At 35.7% G+C, this 20729-nt stretch overlaps 2 protein-coding genes across 3 annotated transcripts; one reads left to right on the plus strand and one right to left on the minus strand.

Annotated features, from left to right (window-relative positions):
• The first annotated feature begins 2043 nt into the window (after positions 1 to 2043).
• On the plus strand, positions 2044 to 10283 carry LOC127428991 (bicaudal D-related protein homolog). The gene is made up of 6 exons (XM_051677702.1): positions 2044 to 2433; positions 3450 to 3572; positions 3769 to 3927; positions 4095 to 4168; positions 4339 to 4459; positions 6714 to 10283. Exons 1-6 carry the CDS (start codon positions 2044 to 2046, stop codon positions 7017 to 7019), a joined length of 1173 nt encoding a protein of 390 aa, XP_051533662.1. The 3' UTR covers positions 7020 to 10283.
• On the minus strand, positions 7623 to 14121 carry abhd11 (abhydrolase domain containing 11). Of its 2 annotated transcripts, none has more exons than XM_051677704.1 (6): positions 13865 to 14121; positions 12850 to 12985; positions 12582 to 12755; positions 12257 to 12427; positions 10788 to 10969; positions 7623 to 10580 (listed from the first exon to the last, which is right to left on the minus strand). In XM_051677704.1, the coding sequence occupies exons 1-6, from the start codon at positions 14017 to 14019 to the stop codon at positions 10538 to 10540; spliced, it is 861 nt and encodes a 286-aa protein (XP_051533664.1). In that variant the 5' UTR covers positions 14020 to 14121; the 3' UTR covers positions 7623 to 10537. The 2 variants fall into 2 exon arrangements, with proteins under 2 accessions (XP_051533664.1, XP_051533663.1); XM_051677703.1 differs by having other exon boundaries at positions 7623 to 10624; positions 13865 to 14120.
• Between the last annotated feature and the right edge of the window lie 6608 nt (positions 14122 to 20729).

A 20729-nucleotide genomic window follows, 5' to 3' on the forward strand; every position in this document is an offset into this window, starting at 1 on the left:
CTGCCGGTCTCCTGGGATTTTCACACACAACAGTCTCTAGAATTTACTATGAATGGTGCCAAAAACAAAGATCATCCAGTGAGTGGCAGTTCTGTGGACAGAAATGCCTTGTTGATGAGAGAGGTCAACAGAGAATGGCCAGAATGGTTCGAACTGACAAAGTCTACGGTAACTCAGATAACCGCTCTGTATAATTGTGGTGAGAAGAATAGCATCTCAGAATAGCATTCTGTTGGCGTTATTTTGGCAGCACAAGGGTTACCTACACAATATTAGGAAGGTGGTTTTAATGTTGTGGCTTATCGGTGTATATTATTGTGACTGTCTATTTACTGGCATCACGTTTAATCTGTCCAAATCATACTTTTTTTTGTTCTCCATTTATTAACAAAATATATAGAACATGAATCAGTAATTTCACAACTCCTACAGCTGAAAACTATAGTTGTAAACTCAAAAACCTCTTACTACAGTAAATGTCACGTAAGTGTGAGTGAATTATCACCAGATAATGTTTCTCTGTCTGACAATAACACGTGACTCGAGTATTTTGAATTCATTCACCAAAAAAAAAAAAAAATTCAGATTCGTTTTTCCTTTTAATTTGTCTTTTTGGTAACACTTTACAGAATTTGAGTCATTTTAGTCTGAACAAAATTAATCAGTCATATCGTTCGTGAACGAGCGAGGATCAGGATGTGTTTACCGGCTGAAGAAGAGGAGGCATGTCATTCGTTTAGTTCAGTAATCTCATTTAACAAAGAGAGAAAGAGGCTGGATGAATTAAGCATAAAAGTGACTGATGACATAACAATTACATCAGGACATAACTGAAACTTACAATTATTTTTAGACTAATATTGTTGTCTTTTTGTATAGCCATGCACAGCAGTTCACAAAATTATAGATATGTATTGTTGTCATTTGTGTTGAAAACACTTATGATGCTTAAACACTTGCTGAACACACTACATTTTTTAAGTAGATTTGTAGACAGCAAATATTAATACTCAAAACCTCAAAACACCTAAAATACATTCATTTGTTGCCAGCTACTGGTTAACGTGTGATTTACAAAAATTGTCACTGAACAAATCAGTGAACAAACCTTAACGAATCTTTTATGTGAACAAATTTAAAACACTCAAGCCACGAGTTAATGTCATCTGGAGTCAATTCACTCCACTACATTTAGTGACATTTATTGTAGTAATATACGCTTATGTATCTTTAATTTTCTTGATCATCTCCATGTAAAGCACTTCAAATTACCACTGTGTACATAATGTGCTATATAAATAAACTTGTCTTGCCTAGTAGGTGTTTGACGTGTTTGATATAACTTTCAACTATAAAAGCTGTGACATGATTTATTCATGTTCTTTTTATTTTTGTTAATAAATGGAGAACAAAAAGGTACGATTACGACAGATGAAATTGTTGCCAATAAATAGACAGTTAAAATAATAACCTATACAGTTTTTTATATATATTCTTAAAGCAGTTTTGGCTATGTTTATAACTTTAAAGACTTAACTTTTTAACTTAACTTTTTATTATAGAAAATGACAATATTCTGAATGAATAACAGCTGGCTAGCTTGAATTTTTAAACACAGTTTAAAAACAAAACACCATCTATGCAACAGAGTGGAATACATTAAATGTACACAGTGTCACTGCAGGCTGAGAGCCCCTTAGATTGAAATCCCAGAATCTCCCCTGGGGACACTTAATGAAATAAACTGGCATTGTGTTTAGAACTTTACATTATCAAAAGGTGTTGACTTTAGATATGTCTGAGTTGGGCATCCCATCAATGATAATATATAAATCTGCATAAACAGTAGAAATAATATGTGGTTCAAAAGCCTCCTTCCCATACCATAGATAGAACCCTCTGATGTCAAACTCTGATGAGCTTGTTGACGCACATGACATTTCTGAGTGTCAAAAGGCAGGAAAAACTGGTTCGTGTGCATTGTCTCCACACAGTTTTGTCTTTAAGTGTTCTCACACTTAAAGAGAACTTGCCAATCGAACAATGGAGACGTATAGGACAGATGCACCAGTCACCCTGCACTCAACAAGGGACCTCTTGGAATCATCTCTTCCCACTGAGGAAATACATAAACGATTAACTGACGATGGTAATTCCATTTCAAGTCATAACAATGACATGAACAGAGCTCACAGCTCACAACTGCCCACATTGGATGGGCTACAAGAACAGCTGCCAGTGGTTGGGGACAATTGCCATTCTACTGTGACAGGCCAGACTGATGACCCAGACCAGATGACTGTGGCTGAAGATTCTGACCCAGATTCGCCTCCACGGAAACCCATTCGGTCACACTTAGATGAAGCATTACCGGATCTGCTCCGTAGTGGGAGCCCCATCCACAGACGCGTGTCCAGCCCGGTGTCTGCCACGGTGAGTCAGAACAAACACTTTGTAATAAGGTTCCATTTGTTAACATTAGTTAACAACATTAGTTAACACGAACTAATATTGAACAATAGCTACTTTTATAGCATTTATTAATCTTGGTTAATGTTAATTTCAAAGTAATACATTTTTAAAATCAAAAGTTGTATGTTTACATTAGTTAGTGCACTATAAACTATGCACTAACAATGAACAATTCTATTTTTATTAACTAGCATTGACAAAAATTAATAAATGCTGTAAAAAAAATGACTGGCATTGTTAGTTCATGATCCCTAATGCATTAACTAATGTTAACAAATGGAACCTAATTGTAAAGTGTTACCAAAAAGACAAATCAAAAGGGAAAATTTAAGAGTACAAACAATGAGAGGACCAGAGAATAGTGCTTTTTATTCATTATTTCACTTTAATTTCTGACTTGCTAATCACAAATATGAGTCTCTTTGTTTATGGGCATATTTACAGCAAACACAGGATATCCAGAACAAACTTTAAACAGAATGTTGGTAGATTTCACTGGCTCCATAATTAATATTTTCCTAATCATGCTTCAATCAAGTTACCAAATCACAAGATTTCAAACAAAGAGGAAGTATGGGTTATCTTAGATTTGGTGCGGAATGTTTCCACTTAGTGCCTGGAGATTCCATCTGTCTTATCATTCTGAATAATCTGGAATAGCAGGGTTTTAAAACACACAAGGCTGCCTGTATTTATGTTTGCAGGTGTGTGACCAGGGCCATAACCACAATAGACATTGATTAAAACAATAGTTTTTCAGTAACTTATTCTTAAACTTTTGCATACTCTTAGTAATATTTGGTTACATCGTATGTGTGATAAAAAGTGGGACTGAGTGTCACTGGTAACATTCTGAGTGGTCTTACACATGCATCACAAGTGTATATACAGTACTTGTGGCCATATTCACCCATATGAATAGAAGCCATGTATGATGTTGTGCATGCTCACCTTACACATTGTCTCTATGGCTGTAGCTGAAGCAGGTAAAAAGGGAGGTTGAACTATCACGACAGCGCAGTCTGAAGCTTAAGGCTCAGGTGGATAAACTGCAAAGGCAAAGTGAAAGCGGACCTGGTTGGAGTCAAAACAGAGAACGGGTGAGTCTGTGTCTTATATGTTTAAAAAATATCATTCAATCTAATAAAAGCTTTTAATTTGACCTTGTTATAACAGAGACATTTAATACTCAATTCTTATCTTGTCTACAGACTGCCTCATTAAAATAAATGAATTGATGCAAGCAGGGTTTGTCCTAACAGCATCTTCATTGTTTTCGTGGTGTAAAAACTGTAGGTGACAGAGGAGATACAGTCTATTGTGAATCTGCTACTCCCTATGACAGACTGTGAGACTGCAGAATTAGATCAGCCCTACCAGGCCAACCCTTTGGATACTGCACTGCTACAACTGCAGAACGTGGCCCGTAGACTTGCTCTTAATCATACCTCTCAGGTGAGCTTTAACCACGCCCATCAGCTCATATTGGGCATGCCTTCTTTTTGAGCTCATGATATGAACATCCCTCCTCTGTTAGTAACCATTGCATTTACATGCTATGACTCCTAAGAACAGTTTCAGAACCATTTTTTTAAATACAATCTGTATATTATCATTTGCAGGGAAGGCAGAAGACAGGGGAAGATGCTGCCATTTTGCAGCAAGCACTACAGGAAAGGGATAAGGCCATTGCAAAGTGAGTTGGGTTGATACCTAGACCAAACAGATAAATATATACACTAGCTAACTGATGACAAACTCTTTCTTTTAAAATATTCTTTAATTTGGCACATGAACTGTTAAAGAAAAGTACTTTAATGTTTATATATATATATATATTATATAATTATTATTATTTCAATGCAGGAAACAGGCAATGGAGTCTGAGCTATTGAAAAGCAAGAACGAATTGATGACATTGAACAACCAACTTTTGGAGGCTGTTCAAAGTCGACTAGAATTGTCCATAGAGTTGGAAGCCTGGAAAGTATGTTTAAACAGACTCATAGTTTACTGACAATGAAATGAGGACAATCTTTTGATTCAGAACTTCTGAGGTTGCCTTCTAGGGATTCACTTAAAACAAGTTTCTAATGAGCCTTCTTGTGCTAATAGGAGATTTAAAATTAGTTTAAAACCATAAGTGGCAAAATTAAGAGATACTGCCAAAAAAAAAAAAAAAAAAAATAAATATTATTATCTAATAATAAAAATAAAATAATAAAATAAAATTAAAATATCTTAATAATCTCACAATAATAATAATTACGTGTCAATATTCCTTGTAAATCGCGGAAGCACTTAAAATTAGGCAGAAGTGCCTTTTGCAGGGTGCTACAGCAGATCAGATCATCGTTGTGATGTGACCTCTGACAAGGTGGTCAGGTAAAAAATCCACTCTATTTATTGTACTGAAAGTTAATAATAATAATAAAATAAATTATATATATATATATATATACACTCTGTTGCTACCGCATTTCTATGATTTTATACATTAAACTGCTGACACACGATTGGCTGATTAGATAATTGCATAAATAAGTAGATGTAAAGGTGTACCTAATAAAGTGGCCGGTGAGTGTATATACAGTATGTGTGTGTGTATGTATGTATGTATATATATATATAAACAGTTGAAGTTAGAAGTTTACGTACACCTTAGCCAAATACATTTAAACTCAGTTTTTCACAATTTCTGACATTTAATTGTAGAAAACTTTCCCTGTCTTATGTCAGTTAGGATCACTACTTTATTTTAAGAATGTGAAATGTCAGAATAATAGTAGAGAGAATGATTTATTTCAGCTTTTATTTCTTTCATCACATTCCCAGTGGGTCAGAAGTTTACATACACTTTGTTAGTATTTGGTAGCATTGCCTTTAAATTGTTTAACTTGGGTCAAATGTTTTGGATAGCCTTCCACAAGCTTCTCACAATAAGTTGCTGGAATTTTGTCCCATTCCTCCAGACAGAACTGGTGTAACCGAGTCAGATTTGTAGGCCTCCTTGCTCGTACACACTTTTCCAGTTCTGCCCACAAATGTTCTATTGGATTAAGGTCAGGGTTTGTGATGGCCACTCCAATACCTTGACTTTGTTGTCCTTAAGCAATTTTGCCACAACTTTGGAGGTATGCTTGGGGTCATTGTCCATTTGGAAGATCCATTTGCAACCGAGCTTTAACTTCCTGGCTGTTGTCTTGAGATGTTGCTTCAATATATCCACGTAATATTCCTTCCTCACGATGCCATCTATTTTGTGAAGTGCACCAATGCTGCTACCCTCATGCTTCACGGTTGGGATGGTGTTCTTCCGCTTGCAAGCCTTACCCTTTTCCCTCCAAACATAACGATGGTCATTATGGCCAAACAGTTCAATTTTTGTTTCATCAGACCAGAGGACATTTCTCCAAAAATAAGATATTTGTCCCCATGTGCATTTGCAAACTGTAGTCTGGCTTTTTTATGGCGGTTTTGGGGCAGCGGCTTCTTCCTTGCTGAGCAGCCATGCTGAGTGTATGTAAACTTCTGACCCACTGGAATTGTGATACAGTCAATTAAAAGTGAAACAATCTGTCTGTAAATAATGTGTCATTTACAAAGTAGATGTCCTAAACGACTTGCCAAAACTAGAGTTTGCTAATATGAAATCTGTGGAGTGGTTAAAAAATGAGTTTTAATGACTTTAACCTAAGTGTATGTAAACTTCTGACTTCAACTGATATATCATTGCCCTTTTTTATCCTTCCATCCCTTTCTTCCATGGAACACAACAGGAGATGTAAGGCAATATGTTAGCCTGTCCACATTTACTTTAATTGCATATAGTGACTGAGGCTAACACACTGCCTTACATCTCCTGTTGTGTATATGATGACAAAAAGTTTATTTTGGGGTGAACAACTGTATACCCTTAAAATACCTTATTTCAGACTTGTAGAGCAATGTATTAATCCTAAAAATTGACATTGTTATGAATACTGTATATAATATATAATATTGTTTAATGTAAACTAGAGGGAAGTGTAATCTCTTAGGATGAAGTCTGTAGAACATCTGCTAGGACTGTCAGGTCTGGAGCCTATGTAGCCATCTGGAGTGGTTTCCATCATACCTCTTAAAATATAAAAGACTATATTCAGAACTCATCAATGTGATTGTCCATTTTGATTTTCCTCATATAGATATCAATAATCCATGCAGGTTGAGCAGTGTTAACACTGAAATGTCTCTTACAGGATGATGTACAGACCATTCTTCATCACCAGCTTATGAAACAACAGGAGGAACAGGCTCAGAAGAAGTCTAGAGGGTTTGGGGTTCTGCGGCGATCAAATAAGCCCCTCCCTCCAAACCCAGATTTGCCCACCCTAACACATGTGCCTCTGTCTCTATCACAATGTCCATCTCCTAACACTCCAGGAACACAGAGATGGAAGGACAAATTCAGACGTGGGAGAACTGGTACGCAAGAAACTGTTAAAGTGTCTCAGCCACAAAAGATCAACAGAGAATACCATTTTCAAACTGTTTCGTTGGACTGATGTGTTAGGCATAACATCCAAAGTATCTTCTGTATTATTCATCACTGTAAAATTAACAATGGGTGTTCATTGATTTAGGTCACCACTGTGTATGTCATAATATGATAAATCAATGTTATTTTGCCTTTCATTACAAAAGTGGAACTAACTTGGGTTGATCTAAGATTGTGATGCTCTGAGATTTCTGTTGACCCACAGTCAATGAATGACATGATTTCTTATTTAAACGTCCTATTTTAAGAAATGGGAATAAAGGTTCCAAAGACACAACAATGTAGAATTCAAGGCTGATTTTATAGGGTTATATAGACCTCATTCACAGCAGCACCATCTTCAGTGATTTGTACTGCAGTTTATAGTGTCTTTGGATCGTTCCGTGGACAGAACATTGCAAAAACATATTCAAGAACATTCAGTAGACAAAAAAACTCAGATGTGATCTAGCTTTTAACAGCGTGCCACTGAAGAGATATACGTCTATCCCTCACAGCCTCCTTGTCATTCCCGTTAAAAATCAAAGATGGCGCAACCGTGAATAAGGTCTATAAAGGTTACTATGGAAGAGGAAAGAGACTGCATGTGGCAATCATTTCTACGCATACATCAGGTTGGAGACTTGTACATTTATTGAGTAGTGACACATCTGCACACAGATACAGAGACATTAAAACTATAGAACAAAGAGCCATTTTCACCATGTACCAAATAGAAACAATACACACCTCCACTTCAAACAAACAATACTGCATGAAGCCAAATAATATTTTACTCAAATACTATAGGAATTACATTGTTTAATGAAAATATATCAAATACTGTGAGTGCCATGATAAAGTCTAATCACTTTCAAAATACAACTGCTACACAGTATTCTGTAAACAAGCTAAGTAAATGCAGCATTGACAGCACTGGTTAGTGTATACACAGTATCATAGATGTTTGTGCATTAGGTTCTTATTTGATTGGTCTTTTTAGTATTGCAAAAGTGCACATTCACATATAGTTCTATTCTTTAACATTCATTGACATCTAAGATCAAAGTGCTACTCCAAAGCAGAATTTTGAAATAAAATACACCATATTCTCATTGTTAATAAATTGCTGAGGAGATATCTAATGTTTCCAATGATTTCTCTTACACTGATTTAGCTTTATAAAACAATCCACTGACTTGCTAAAAGTACTAGGGAAAATCGTTTATCTCATTAAAAGAAAAGACTGATTTCTTTGTTTCCTTGGGCCAATAAAGACCCAAGTCACTGTATTTAATCATACAGGATAAACATAGCTGGCAAGAGACAATGCACTAGCACTGCTGATAATACCTGGCATAAACTTTTAGTTTTAAAAAGCTAATTCTGAAGGATACATTTTTATGTAAACACACACAAATCAGTCACAACAGACAGGTCTCTGGTGTTTCACCATACACATTCCATACAATAATTACATGAGTGGAGAAACTGACATGAGAGAACACGCACTGTCATTTAAAGTAAGTAATTTTGCAGCATATTTCTTGAGTATTAAGATACAGTAGTAATAAATATGTTTAGTATATTATACATTTAAATACAGAAGTTTATAGACATACAAACTACTCATGTACAAACATTGAAACTTTCGAAATTAACAAAAATATCCCCTTGTAACGGCAGTTCTTAAACCGAGCTGCCAAAAACAGTACGTTTACATTTATTCTACATAAATGTACACTCAAAATAATTTTAAGATTTACGCATTTCAGTTTCATCATATTGAATTGAGTAATCTTTAACAAAATTAAAAATAAAAAACTAAATATTTTAAGTTGTATTAATTTTGTTAAAAAATTACACAATTTAATTTGATGGAATTTTGTTTTGAAATTGAAATGCATAAATCTTAAAAACAGGCAAAAATATTTTTTGGAGTGTATGCAAGTCAACAATTAGATTTTGTCCATTTTCAAACATGTATATTTATGCTCCCAATTTTATGCCACACACAATGAGCCCGTTTACATGCACACCAATACGCTGATTACTCTCTAAAATAAGCTTATTTAAAAAATCTGACAAGGCAACAAATCCGCGTTTACGTGACATTTGAAATAATCGTGTTATTCTCTACATCAAACCGTGTAGAGGCATGCGCTCAACACGTGCGCATATTGGATGAGCCAGTAAGAACACTGTGTAAGGTGTTTACATGGCATGTGAAATTGGCGTAATGGGCAAAAATCTACCTGTGTTGATCGGGTTATTCATAACCTATTTATGACCTTGATGCCGATAAAGGAACACGGTTTATTGCGTTTACATGACCGCACGTGATGTCGGCTTGTTAAGCATAATCGGTGTAAGAACATGCATGTAAACGCACTCATTGTTAGCCACCACTAGTCGAGGAAAAGTTTCCCATAAACCCCTGCTTTGGTATTTCAAAAACTGTCAACCAGAACAGGAACAATCCTAGCAAGCTAAAAAGAAAAAGTGTGCAGAGGTAGGCACATTGTTCTCTCTTTAAATCACACTAACGTACATGATACAAAACATCACAGCTATGCAGTATCTAAGAGGTACAAGTTTGAAAAAGCAACTAAACAGACATTATATCACATGTGGGCTACATGCATGTAGTTGATCTGTTTATACATTAACTACGATGAATAAAAAATAAACATGCATAAGGGTTGAATCTGGCTTGCAAGAAAAGGGGTCAAAAATAAAACTGTTTTCTAGAAAAACAGTGCTGCTGAACCTGCAAACAGAATGGGAGTGTAGTACCTCACAGCATAACTCCTAAGGTTATCCATTTGAGTTACATTACAGTACCTCAGCTTTATTCCAACAGTTAAGTAACACATTACAAAACTGCTTTAATTAACACAGCTTAACATTAACTGTTATTAAAACATTCTAAAGACCAACCTTAGAGAACATCACATAGCATATTTTGCATAGACATCTTTATATTTCTTATTAGAGCACAGCGCAAGTATGTCCATGTCAACAACATGTTGGCCAAAAAACATAAAAACAAAACAAACTTTAAAAGAAGTTAAAACAATTAAAAACAAACTGAAAATATCAGTCTAGTCTAATTGTCAAATAGTGAATTATGCAGCTAAGATATTCAAAAACAAGCCACTGGATTTACTGTTCTGTAACATAAGTAATATTTAGAAGCTACAAACGAATATTCTCATTTTAAACTAATGACAAGATTGCTGCTATATATATATATATATATATATATATATATATATATATTTCTATATATCCTCTTAATGAAACTGTACTCAGTGTACTAAGCTAAGAAACAACATTGAAACATGAATACACCTAACAATATAACTGTCCAGTTGTGCATTTTAAAGTACGGGACTATTTGAAAATCAGCATGGTCCACACCCATACCCTTCATTCAGTGTCCGTTTCTCATTGGGCCCACCTGTACAGTACATGTCCTCCTCCTCAGACATGGACTATGATTGTAGGAAAGTTATTATGGAGCTGATGAAATCCAATGGCTTATCAGCATGAATCCAGTGACTGGCATCTGGGATATACTGGATATCTGCACAGGGAAAAAGCTGCTGGATTTTAGGGTAATCCTCTGAGCTAAGAGGATAACCAAGGTGACCAGGGCATGAAAAGAGATAAAGATTGAAATAATAAACATATATTTAAAGAACATCGACAATCAAAGAAAAGACATAGATTAAATAAACCCAAATAAACCCACATTTATACAGGTATCAGTTCTAAAAAAAAAAGTAATTACCTTATGTAGGCTGAACTACTGCCACCCAAGAAAAGTGTAGGGCCCTCATAAGTGGTGTTAAATTCAGGAAAACCTATGACGTCCTCTAGGTGGTTTGAGATGGCCTCCAGGTTAATCCTCCAGCTGTACTCGCCATTTTGCTCCTCCAGGTTTGTGAGGAGGAACTGACGAACTGAACGCTCCTGCAAATTACATAAATGTGCACTGGATGATTTGTGCCCACCCACTTTTTCAGCCATCTTGGTTCCAGAAGTACTTTTCCCATTAATTTCTTCAATAGAAATGTCATTAAATTCTTCATATAAGAGTTCTAGGCCATGAACCAAAACAACCAGCTCCGAGGTGAATCACAACATGCTTCAATTTAATGTATAAACGTATTTGAAAATCAAACAAATATACAAAAGTACAAGACTGTGTACATAACCTCTTTCATGAGGGCATGAACTACAATCCCATGAAGCATTGCTAATGACGTCATCAAATTAAAAACGATGGAAAAATATAAAACTGTTGATTTAAAGTTGTTGATTCCAAGAATATAAACAATCTATTTTGATTTTACTGCCAAATATTCAGGTATTTGCAAATATACAAGTAGTATGAGAGTGTATTTTGATTTTGGTTGCTGCAGAGCTTGTTTGCTGGGACACTCTAATTGGTGGACTGTTTCCCCTGAAGATCATGGGTAGTGTAGTTGTTTATCAGAAATTCCTCTATTAAACACGATTTTTTAAAAATGAAGTTGAAATAACGTCGATGAACAACCTCGGAGCTCATGGTAGGGCTGTCTTTATAGGTTTATAAGTTATTGTTAAAAATCCACTTCCCAATGGAAAAAATGTATGGGACTTTTACTTCCAGAACTCAATACGATATTGAAATTCTTATATGCCACTGTAACAATGTTACATTTACATATTTACTAGATGTATGCTTGAAAGTGTTTACTGTGCTATATAAAATAAAACATATACAAAGTACAGGACATGTGATGAAAATTTTGTCATCAGCAGAGTGCTCGAGAATTGCACGCAGCCCGATTTTTTTTCTAACCATGCATTCAATGCGCATGGGCTTGTAATTATTGCCACTACTAATTAGTGGGTCCACAAGGTCCCAACACTCTGACTGCATAGCCACTGCTGTCATGAAAAAGCATTCAAAGGAGATATAATCGTTGCTAAACAACAGGAGACGAATGTGAAAACAACAACAGTGGATGTGCAAGTCAAGAGCGTGTGTGTAAGGAGGTCTGGAGGTACCATTTGTATTACTCAAGTCTGAAGGACTATAAAGAGATCTTTATAACGCATTTGCCAACCGCTTGTGTATACGCGCACAGTCATATGGAGTATACTCTGACAGGCTTGTGTTCGACTGTACGCAGACGCTGAACATTCGTGCTACAATCGAAGTATACTTTGGGCTTACAATGGGAAACTTTGATGTAGACCTGGTGGATTCACCTTAACTAGCTTTCTGAGCTGGTCCTCGGCCAGTCTACGTGCTGTGGAACGTGGGATGTTGCTGGCTATCTTTACTTCTTTCATTGCCTGAATGTAGCCATGGAAACTGCTGTGGACGGAGGTCGTAGAGGGGCTAATGTCAACAACAACCAGACGTTCCACTAAACTAGGCTGAATAAGATAGAGACAAAGATTCAATAAGACACTCTTTGTTTTAGTAAACAAATGTTAAATTACAGATGTAGAGCATGAACGTGCAGCCACAATTTGAAGAAATTCTTAAAACTGTGATTTTTAAATCCAGACAGGATGTGGCACACGATACCTGAGACAGGGCTGTCGTCATTGCAACTTTTCCCCCCATGCTGTGTCCAATCAGGACACACTTCCCAATGTGCAGCTGGCCAAGCAGATGTGTCAGATCACAGGTCATTGCTTCGTAGGTCAGGACAGGACTGTGCGGGCTTTTGCCATGGTTACGAGCATCTACTGTCAGCACCTAACTAGACAAAGTGCAGTCAGGACACTAACAAAAGACTCTGGACAGTCTACAGCACACACGTTCTAAACCACTTAAGAAAATGAAACCATACCTTCCTTCCTGTCCGCTGAACCAGGGACTTGGCTATGGAGTGAAAGTTGGACTTGCTCCCAAATAAACCATGTAGAAACACCAATGGTGTGCTGTCTCCCTTCCCATCAAACACATCGTACGTCAGGTTAACAGGGCTAGGAAAGAACAAGTATGCATGTTCAATGAAGATCTGAGAACTGAAACCTGATCACACAATCAAAACAATGACATGCTGGATGACAAATATGAACTGACTTTATCAAAACAGTTGAAGTCACATTATTTCAATTATGTTTGTTAATATACTTAAAGGTGCTGTAAGAGATTTTTTTTTAATGAAATGACAAGCAGAAAGTTCCCCTATTCCCTGAGCGACATCAATTAAATCGGTGCAATGAAACATCGCCTGTCTCAGTGACATCATTGGGTACCCCTCCCCCCCGGAAACTACGCCCCTGTTTCTATCTATACATTAACATGAGGCAATATATTATGAACGGTAATTAACAATGAACAATAGTATATTTCAATGAAACATTAACCTAGATTAATGCTGTAAAAATGTTTGCATTGTTAGTTTATTATACCAAATGCATTCACCATGGTTTCCCAAAAAGTGACTAAAGTTGCATGTGTGTATTTAGAAGTAAGGCATTCACAGAAACATGGAAGTTTATCTGAAATTATTTACACTGCTGTTGTATATCCATCTTAAAATTGTATATCATACCAAACCTTGTTCATATAACCATAACCAACGAGCTATTTAATATGAGACTTTATAAATGTGACCGTTATTTGTAAACAACCGAAACAGTGCATGACAAGCATAAACAGACGACGTTTTTGCTCTAGTTTTACCCTTTTTATAAAAATAACTATAACTGGCTAATTTGCTAATTTGATCCAGCATACATGTGCAGTCACTTCAAAATAAAGTACATGAAACTTTTTTTTTAACGCAACAGCCCTCCCCTCCACATGCATTCCTGAGTAATTACAGTATTTGAATCGGAATATGAAATGGAGAGCACCTGACAGCGCGTGCACTGTCACTGCCAGCGCGGTCCAGTCGCGAGACTCCGCTGCAAAAATCCCGAACTCCGGTAACAGATAAACACGACAACGGCCTGCCAAACACTCCTCTCGTCCAAATACGGCACAGGTTACTCGTGGCAAATCGTGACATGCTAAAGCCTGAATCTGGACGGCATTCATTCAAACGGGGTTGGCAATCTCAAAGGTCGTGTTGTTGTTAGCTAACCGGGGCCACAAGACAATCCAGACCGTACATGACGTCACGACGTCGTGCGTCAAAAATACCCGCAAAGATTGAAATATTAAATCAGACCTCACACCAGTAAAAACATTATTTGTGTATGGCGTCTAAACATATATTTGACAGGAAATTAGTAAAAGTATAAAAAATAAAGAAAAAGACAAACTACAAAGAGAAAATAAAACAAGAAAAACAAGACAGGAAAACAAATTCTGATAAATTCTTAAGCGCAACCAGAGACAGTTTAGCAGAGATGGGCCACTCGTATTAAAATGAATGGGAGCAGGTAAAAGAGCCAATCACCTGTTAGATACAGACATCCAGCATCAGCAATATCCACCCCACATTTTAAAATATATGTAAAGAAAATGACAACAGACCATATATCAGTTTATATTAGCACCGCAATGGGTGGAGGAAGTCCAACCAATGAATGCTCTAGTATGCACTGACTCATATTCAGCATTGGTAAATCTGGCAAGTGGGCAACCTTCATCCAGAGATGACATAGTCTGTGAAATTCTACAAAGCAAATTTAGAATTAACAGACTAGGCATTGTCATATTCTTCTTATGGGTACCTGCTCACGTAGGGGTAGAAGGGAATGAAGAGGCTGATTATCTGGCAAAGCAAGCTCTAAACATCTAGCGATAGACTTAGACATCACATTGGGTAAAGCAGAGTTAATGGGATGGTTAAGAGTGTTTGCTAACAAAAACTGGCAAGATAGATGGGATAATGAAGAGGAAGACATATAATATTCAAAGAGAGATTTGTGTTGGGAGAGGCAATTATAGGACAAGGAGAGAAGAAACAATAATCACCTGTCTCTGTATTGGGCACTCTGGTCTGAACAGTTCACTTTATATAATAGAAAAGCATTTATCAGGAAACTGTATACACTGTGATCAGCTGGAAACTGTCAAGCATGTGCTTCTCTCTTGTAAAGCATATGATGAGGAAAGAATCAAGCTCATACAAAATTAAGAAACAAGGGTATCAACATATCTCTATAGAATGTTTTGCAATATTCATCTCAGTACATGGTATATGATGCATTGTTGGAATATTTAAAAGAAACTGGTTTAGTCTTCCATTTTCTCCCCTCCTATTCCCGATGGTCCACACTCCAGTCCAGTTGGTGGCGGTAATGCAATTTTTTCGGTTGGCAAACTAGCTAAAAAAAAGAAGAAAAAGAAATGAACTCTAGAACGCGCATGCGCATTAGCTGAACTAGCCTGAATTATATATATATATATATATATACTATTTCAATCTAAATCATTTCATTATATTATAGTACATCTTCATTCGGTGACGGATTGTTTGAATGGCTCTTAAAAGCGAGAAATTGATTTATATTTTCCCTATCTATTCCCATTGACGAGTGATCAGTCACGTGACACCCGGTCACGGAACTGAGCGCCCATGAGCAAAGATGGCAGCCTCCATTTCGCAAGCTTCCCAGAAACCCTGCGCTGGCTGAGCACATCTATAGGGGTGAATGGGGACAAAGTCTGTCTAGCAAGTCAGTCCACTGTTGGCCATTTTTGGAACGCTCTCGGGAGGCTATTTCCTGTCATGCCAGTGCAGCTCCTATTTACTTGAATGGAGCAAGTCCAAATTCTCAACAACGGTTTGCCAATATTAAGACCAAAGAGCATATTTCAAATCAGCAATAAAATCTGACATTACTGGTGTAATAAATTGTGATTCTTTAACTTATATTACGTTAAAACGCAATTTTCCCGGCTTTTATAGCTAATGCGCATGCGCTATCTACAGTTGATTGACAGGTGATGTCTGAATCTAAAAGGTGATTGGCTCTTTTACCTGTAAGGCAGGACTTCCTTTCTACATCCGTTGACCATTGGGCGTTCAGAGCTCCGTGGTTGAGCGTTCCAATTTCTCCCATTTATTTTAATAGAAGTGGCCCATCTCTGCTAAATAATCTCTGATGGGGATGCTAACAGATAGCTCTCTCCAGGAATTTTATAGCTTCATGCCCCAGCCTGCCCTGGAGCGTTCCAAAGATAGCCGCCGAGTGGACTGACTTGCCTTTAAAGGCATAGCTCAGGGAAAATTACCAGAGAGTGGTGCCAGAGACAATGTTACGAAGACTTCATAACGTGAAGGGAAGGTAAATAAGACCTGCCCCAATGGTTTTAATGGACAACAATAATAGTTCTAAGGGGCATTGATAGTTCAAAACAATGAAAGCTCACTTAAAAGTCTCATAAGTTTGTGTCTTTTTAAGTTGAAAAAGGAATTAGTCCGAACAAATTTAAACTTGCACTAAGATTTCAGCTTTGCATACAGTATCTTTCTTCATTCCTGTTAAAATATTGCCATTTGCATCCTTTGATAAACCATATTGTTAAACAGAAGGATTTAAAATCAGACTTCACAGTATTTTCAATGATATATAATAAACATTTAGTACTTTGCCAAAACACCTGTCTAAGCAAATTGGGACAGAGGTTTTGCATACCTGTAGAATCTACAGTGTAGATGTACTGTTGCTATATCCATTTGAATGTAGGTGGGATGGATGAACTAAAGATTTTCATATCATGATCACAAACAAGCAGGCCTCTCATAAACCTCAATCTCAACAGTACTGGCTCAATAACTTCCCAATATCATTGACCTTGAAAATTAACAATTGCATTTTATTTAATTTTGTCCCACAAACACACACACACACACACACATATATATATATATATATATATATATACACTGAACAAAAATATAAACGCAACATGTAAAGTGTTGGTCCCATGTTTCATGAGCTGAAATAAAAGATCCCAGAAATGTTCCATACACATTGATTAGATTAGATTAGATTAGGGCCTAATGAATTTATTTCAATTGACTGATTTCCTTAAATGAACTGTAACTCAGTAAAATCTTTGAAATTGTTGCATGTTGCATTTATATTTTTGTTCAGTGTGTATGTGTATATATATATATATATATATATATATATATATATATATATATATATATATACACACACAGATCAGCCACAACATTAAAACCACCTGCCTAATATTGTGTAGGTCTCCCTCGTGCCGCAAAAACAGCGCCAACCCGCATCTCAGAATAGCATTCTGAGATTATATTCTTCTCACCACAATTGTACAGAGCGGTTATCTGAGTTACCGTAGACTTTGTCAGTTCGAACCAGTCTGGCCATTCTCTGTTGACCTCTCTCATCAACAAGGCATTTCCGTCCACAGAACTGCCCCTCACTGGATGTTTTTTATTTTTCGCACCATTCAGAGTAAACTCTAGACACTGTTGTGTGTGAAATCCCAAGAGATCAGCAGTTACTGAAATACTCAAACCAGCCCGTCTGGCACCAACAATCATGCCATGGTCCAAATCACTGAGATACATTTTTTCCCCCCATTCTTATTATGTGAACATTAACTGAACCTCCTGACCCGTATCTGCATGATTTTATGCAATGTACAGCTGCCACACGATTGGCTGATTAGATAATCGCATGGATGATTGTTGGTGATGATTATTTCTGTAACTGCTGATCTCCTGGGATTTTCACACACAACAGTCTCTAGAATTTACCAAAAACAAAAAACATCCAGTGAGGGGCAGTTCTGTGGACAGAAATGCCTTGTTGATAAGAGAGGTAAACAGAGAATGGCCAGACTGGTTAGAACTGATAAAGTCTACAGTAATTCAGATAACCGCTCTGTACAATTGTAGTGAGAAGAATATCATCTCAGTATGGCACGACGGGGACCTACACAATATTAGGCAGGTGGTTTCAATGTTGTGGCTGATCGGTATATAACAATGTACTCAACAGACAATAAGGACAACATTTGACACAGTTAATAATGCTATAATAAAAATTAAAATTTGAAACCCTTTTTGACATTTAATCATGTACAAGATATGAATTATAGATATTGACAATTACATTTTCACTAGTTGAAATGCTAATTCTTGATATCAGCAAAAAATGACTGTGAAAATGCTAATTTTTGATATCAGAAATCAGGTTTGCACTAGTAAAAATGTTAACTTGATATAAAAAATGATGTCATTACTCATTTTTAAAATTAAAAAATGGAATTTCGGCTAGAAAAAAAAAAGAAATTGAAATTAGTAGAATTTCAAAATGATCTGTCACTCACTTCTGGTGAAAAGGCAATTACAGATATATGTATTATTAATTTCTTTCTAGTTAAAACTCCAAATTCACATACTTCTTACCGGTAAAAATTATAATTTCTGATATCAATTATTGTTACTATACAAATATCCATTCCTTATATCAACAATTGAATTACAACTAGAGAAAGTGCAATTTTTTTTTTTTATCTGTAAATATAAATCAACATGTTAGATTTGGTATTTCAGGTATCTGGAAATTAATTTCATATAAAAATAATTTGAAGAGAAATTAGAGATATCTTAAAAGGTGTTCTTTAAAACAACATTAAAGATGTCTGAAAACCACTTAAATTAGCATTTTTGATAGTTGTAATTCAATTGTTAACGTTTGAAGTAAGTTTTACTACATTGCTGATATGTGAAATTGAAATTTGACCTAATAAAAAATATTTTTCTGTAATTGCGATTTGAACAAGAGAGAATGACAGATCATTGTGAAATTCAGCTAGTGGAAATGCAGTTTCAGATATCAATAATTATGTTTTTACTAGTTGAAATTGCATTTTTGATATTCAGAATGAGTAATTCCGCGGGTAATGATGTCATTTTTTATATTAAGTATTAACGTTTTTACTAGTGCAAACCTAATAACTGATATACATTTTTTTTTTTTTTTTTTTTTTTGCATTTTCACCAGTTATTCCATTCCTGATATCAAGAATTAGCATTTAACTAATGAAAATTTAATTGTAGATATTAATAATTCATATCCAGCACATTATTAAATGTCAAAAGGTCTTGCAATAAATTGTAAAGGCCTGTGTTAAGTTTATTTATTCTTGGCAGCAGCTACTGAAGCATACAGTATGTATAGGCTGTAACTGTAATAATTAGGGAAATGCAGGGCATTCACTATTAGCTTTTCAGTTGGTAATTTAATTTACATTTCATAAATTCTAATAAAACACTAGGCTAATTTTACAAAACACAATATTAATGACTTGAAATGGATATCAGTAATTAGACGCCAATTTTTCTCATTCTGTTTTAAGCATGCTAACTGGGGAACTTCAAACTGTAAGCGACATGCTTTTGGAAAATGAATGCATCGATGAACGCTAATAAGTTTCTTTCTAGTTTCGTCAACACAAACGGGAGAATTTCGGCCTGTTCATCCCGTTTATGACAGACTTCCGCCAGCCACTGTAAACAAGCAAATGTCCTTTACTCACCTGCTGCGGTATCGGTCACGTGATGTTTGACTGGTTTCATTATGGAGACTGAGGCGACAGGTATCGTGAACAACACAAACGAAATGTACGCGGCCTGACATCTCAGCTCATACATTTACTATACACTGTACAAAGAGGTAACCGGCAATTGTTACATCAAGGATATATTTCTACTTGATGATGGACTTTTGGAGGATTTAGTCCGATTAAATAACAATTTTACTTGAATAAAAACAGTCAAATATCACCACAATAAACCATTTTTTTTGTTACTGACAAAACATTTTTACAGTGCTACCTTCTTATGAATTTTACATTCATTCTAGTAGAGCATAGTAAAGGTAAACGCTGTAGGCAATGTATGACACAGCCTACATGATAAAAGCCGTGTGCATTTCTTTAAACGTGTCACTATCAGGCCATAAGGCTACTTAATGAAGACTCCTACGATTTATTATTATTATTATTATTATTATTATTATTATTATTATTATTATTATTATTATTATGACTATTATTATTATTTTGGGCACTACTCTAACATTTTTAGCTAAATATCTTACCTGACATATACAGTTTGTGCTCTCAATAATTTATAAAAATTATGGCCTTGTCACCTGATGAAAGTTTTTTCTTTACAATCACAGTTGTAATGTTAAAAAAAGTGTTCCCAAAAATATAGTTATAAGCATATTATCATATCACTAGTAAAACATGAGCCTATTATTTAGTCATAATGGTTTTTAAATGTAGGATAATAATATTGTGAAAATCAAAACTTTTTTGCACTCATCCTAATAATATAGCCTATATTATAGTAATAAATATATATATATTTTTTTATTGTGTAAGAAAACAGAACAAAAAGAAGTGTGGTGCACTCAATTGTAAACATATAGTTTTGTTTCTAAGTGGAAGTACATTTGTCCTAACCTGTTTTCTGAAAAAATAAAAATTGTGCAAAGTGTTATTTTTGTTCCATTTTAGTAAAAACAGAACACACAGTAACTTCCCTGTTTATGGGAGAGAAGACCAATGTGTTCTTTGCATTTTACAAAGTGTGTCACTCAAATGTCAAATGTTTTGACCTAATAATGTATGATAAGTCCTTCAGGAGTTTTCTCATGCATGTTATGTGTCAAATGTAAAACTGAATCAAGCGACTGAACAGACTTCACTGTTTTGTTTTGATTTGTTTTGTGTTTTGTTTTGTTGAGGGGTGCATTTCATTCCCTCTGT

Source organism: Myxocyprinus asiaticus, chromosome 38, assembly GCF_019703515.2.
Source record: "Myxocyprinus asiaticus isolate MX2 ecotype Aquarium Trade chromosome 38, UBuf_Myxa_2, whole genome shotgun sequence".
NCBI lineage: Eukaryota > Metazoa > Chordata > Actinopteri > Cypriniformes > Catostomidae > Myxocyprinus > Myxocyprinus asiaticus.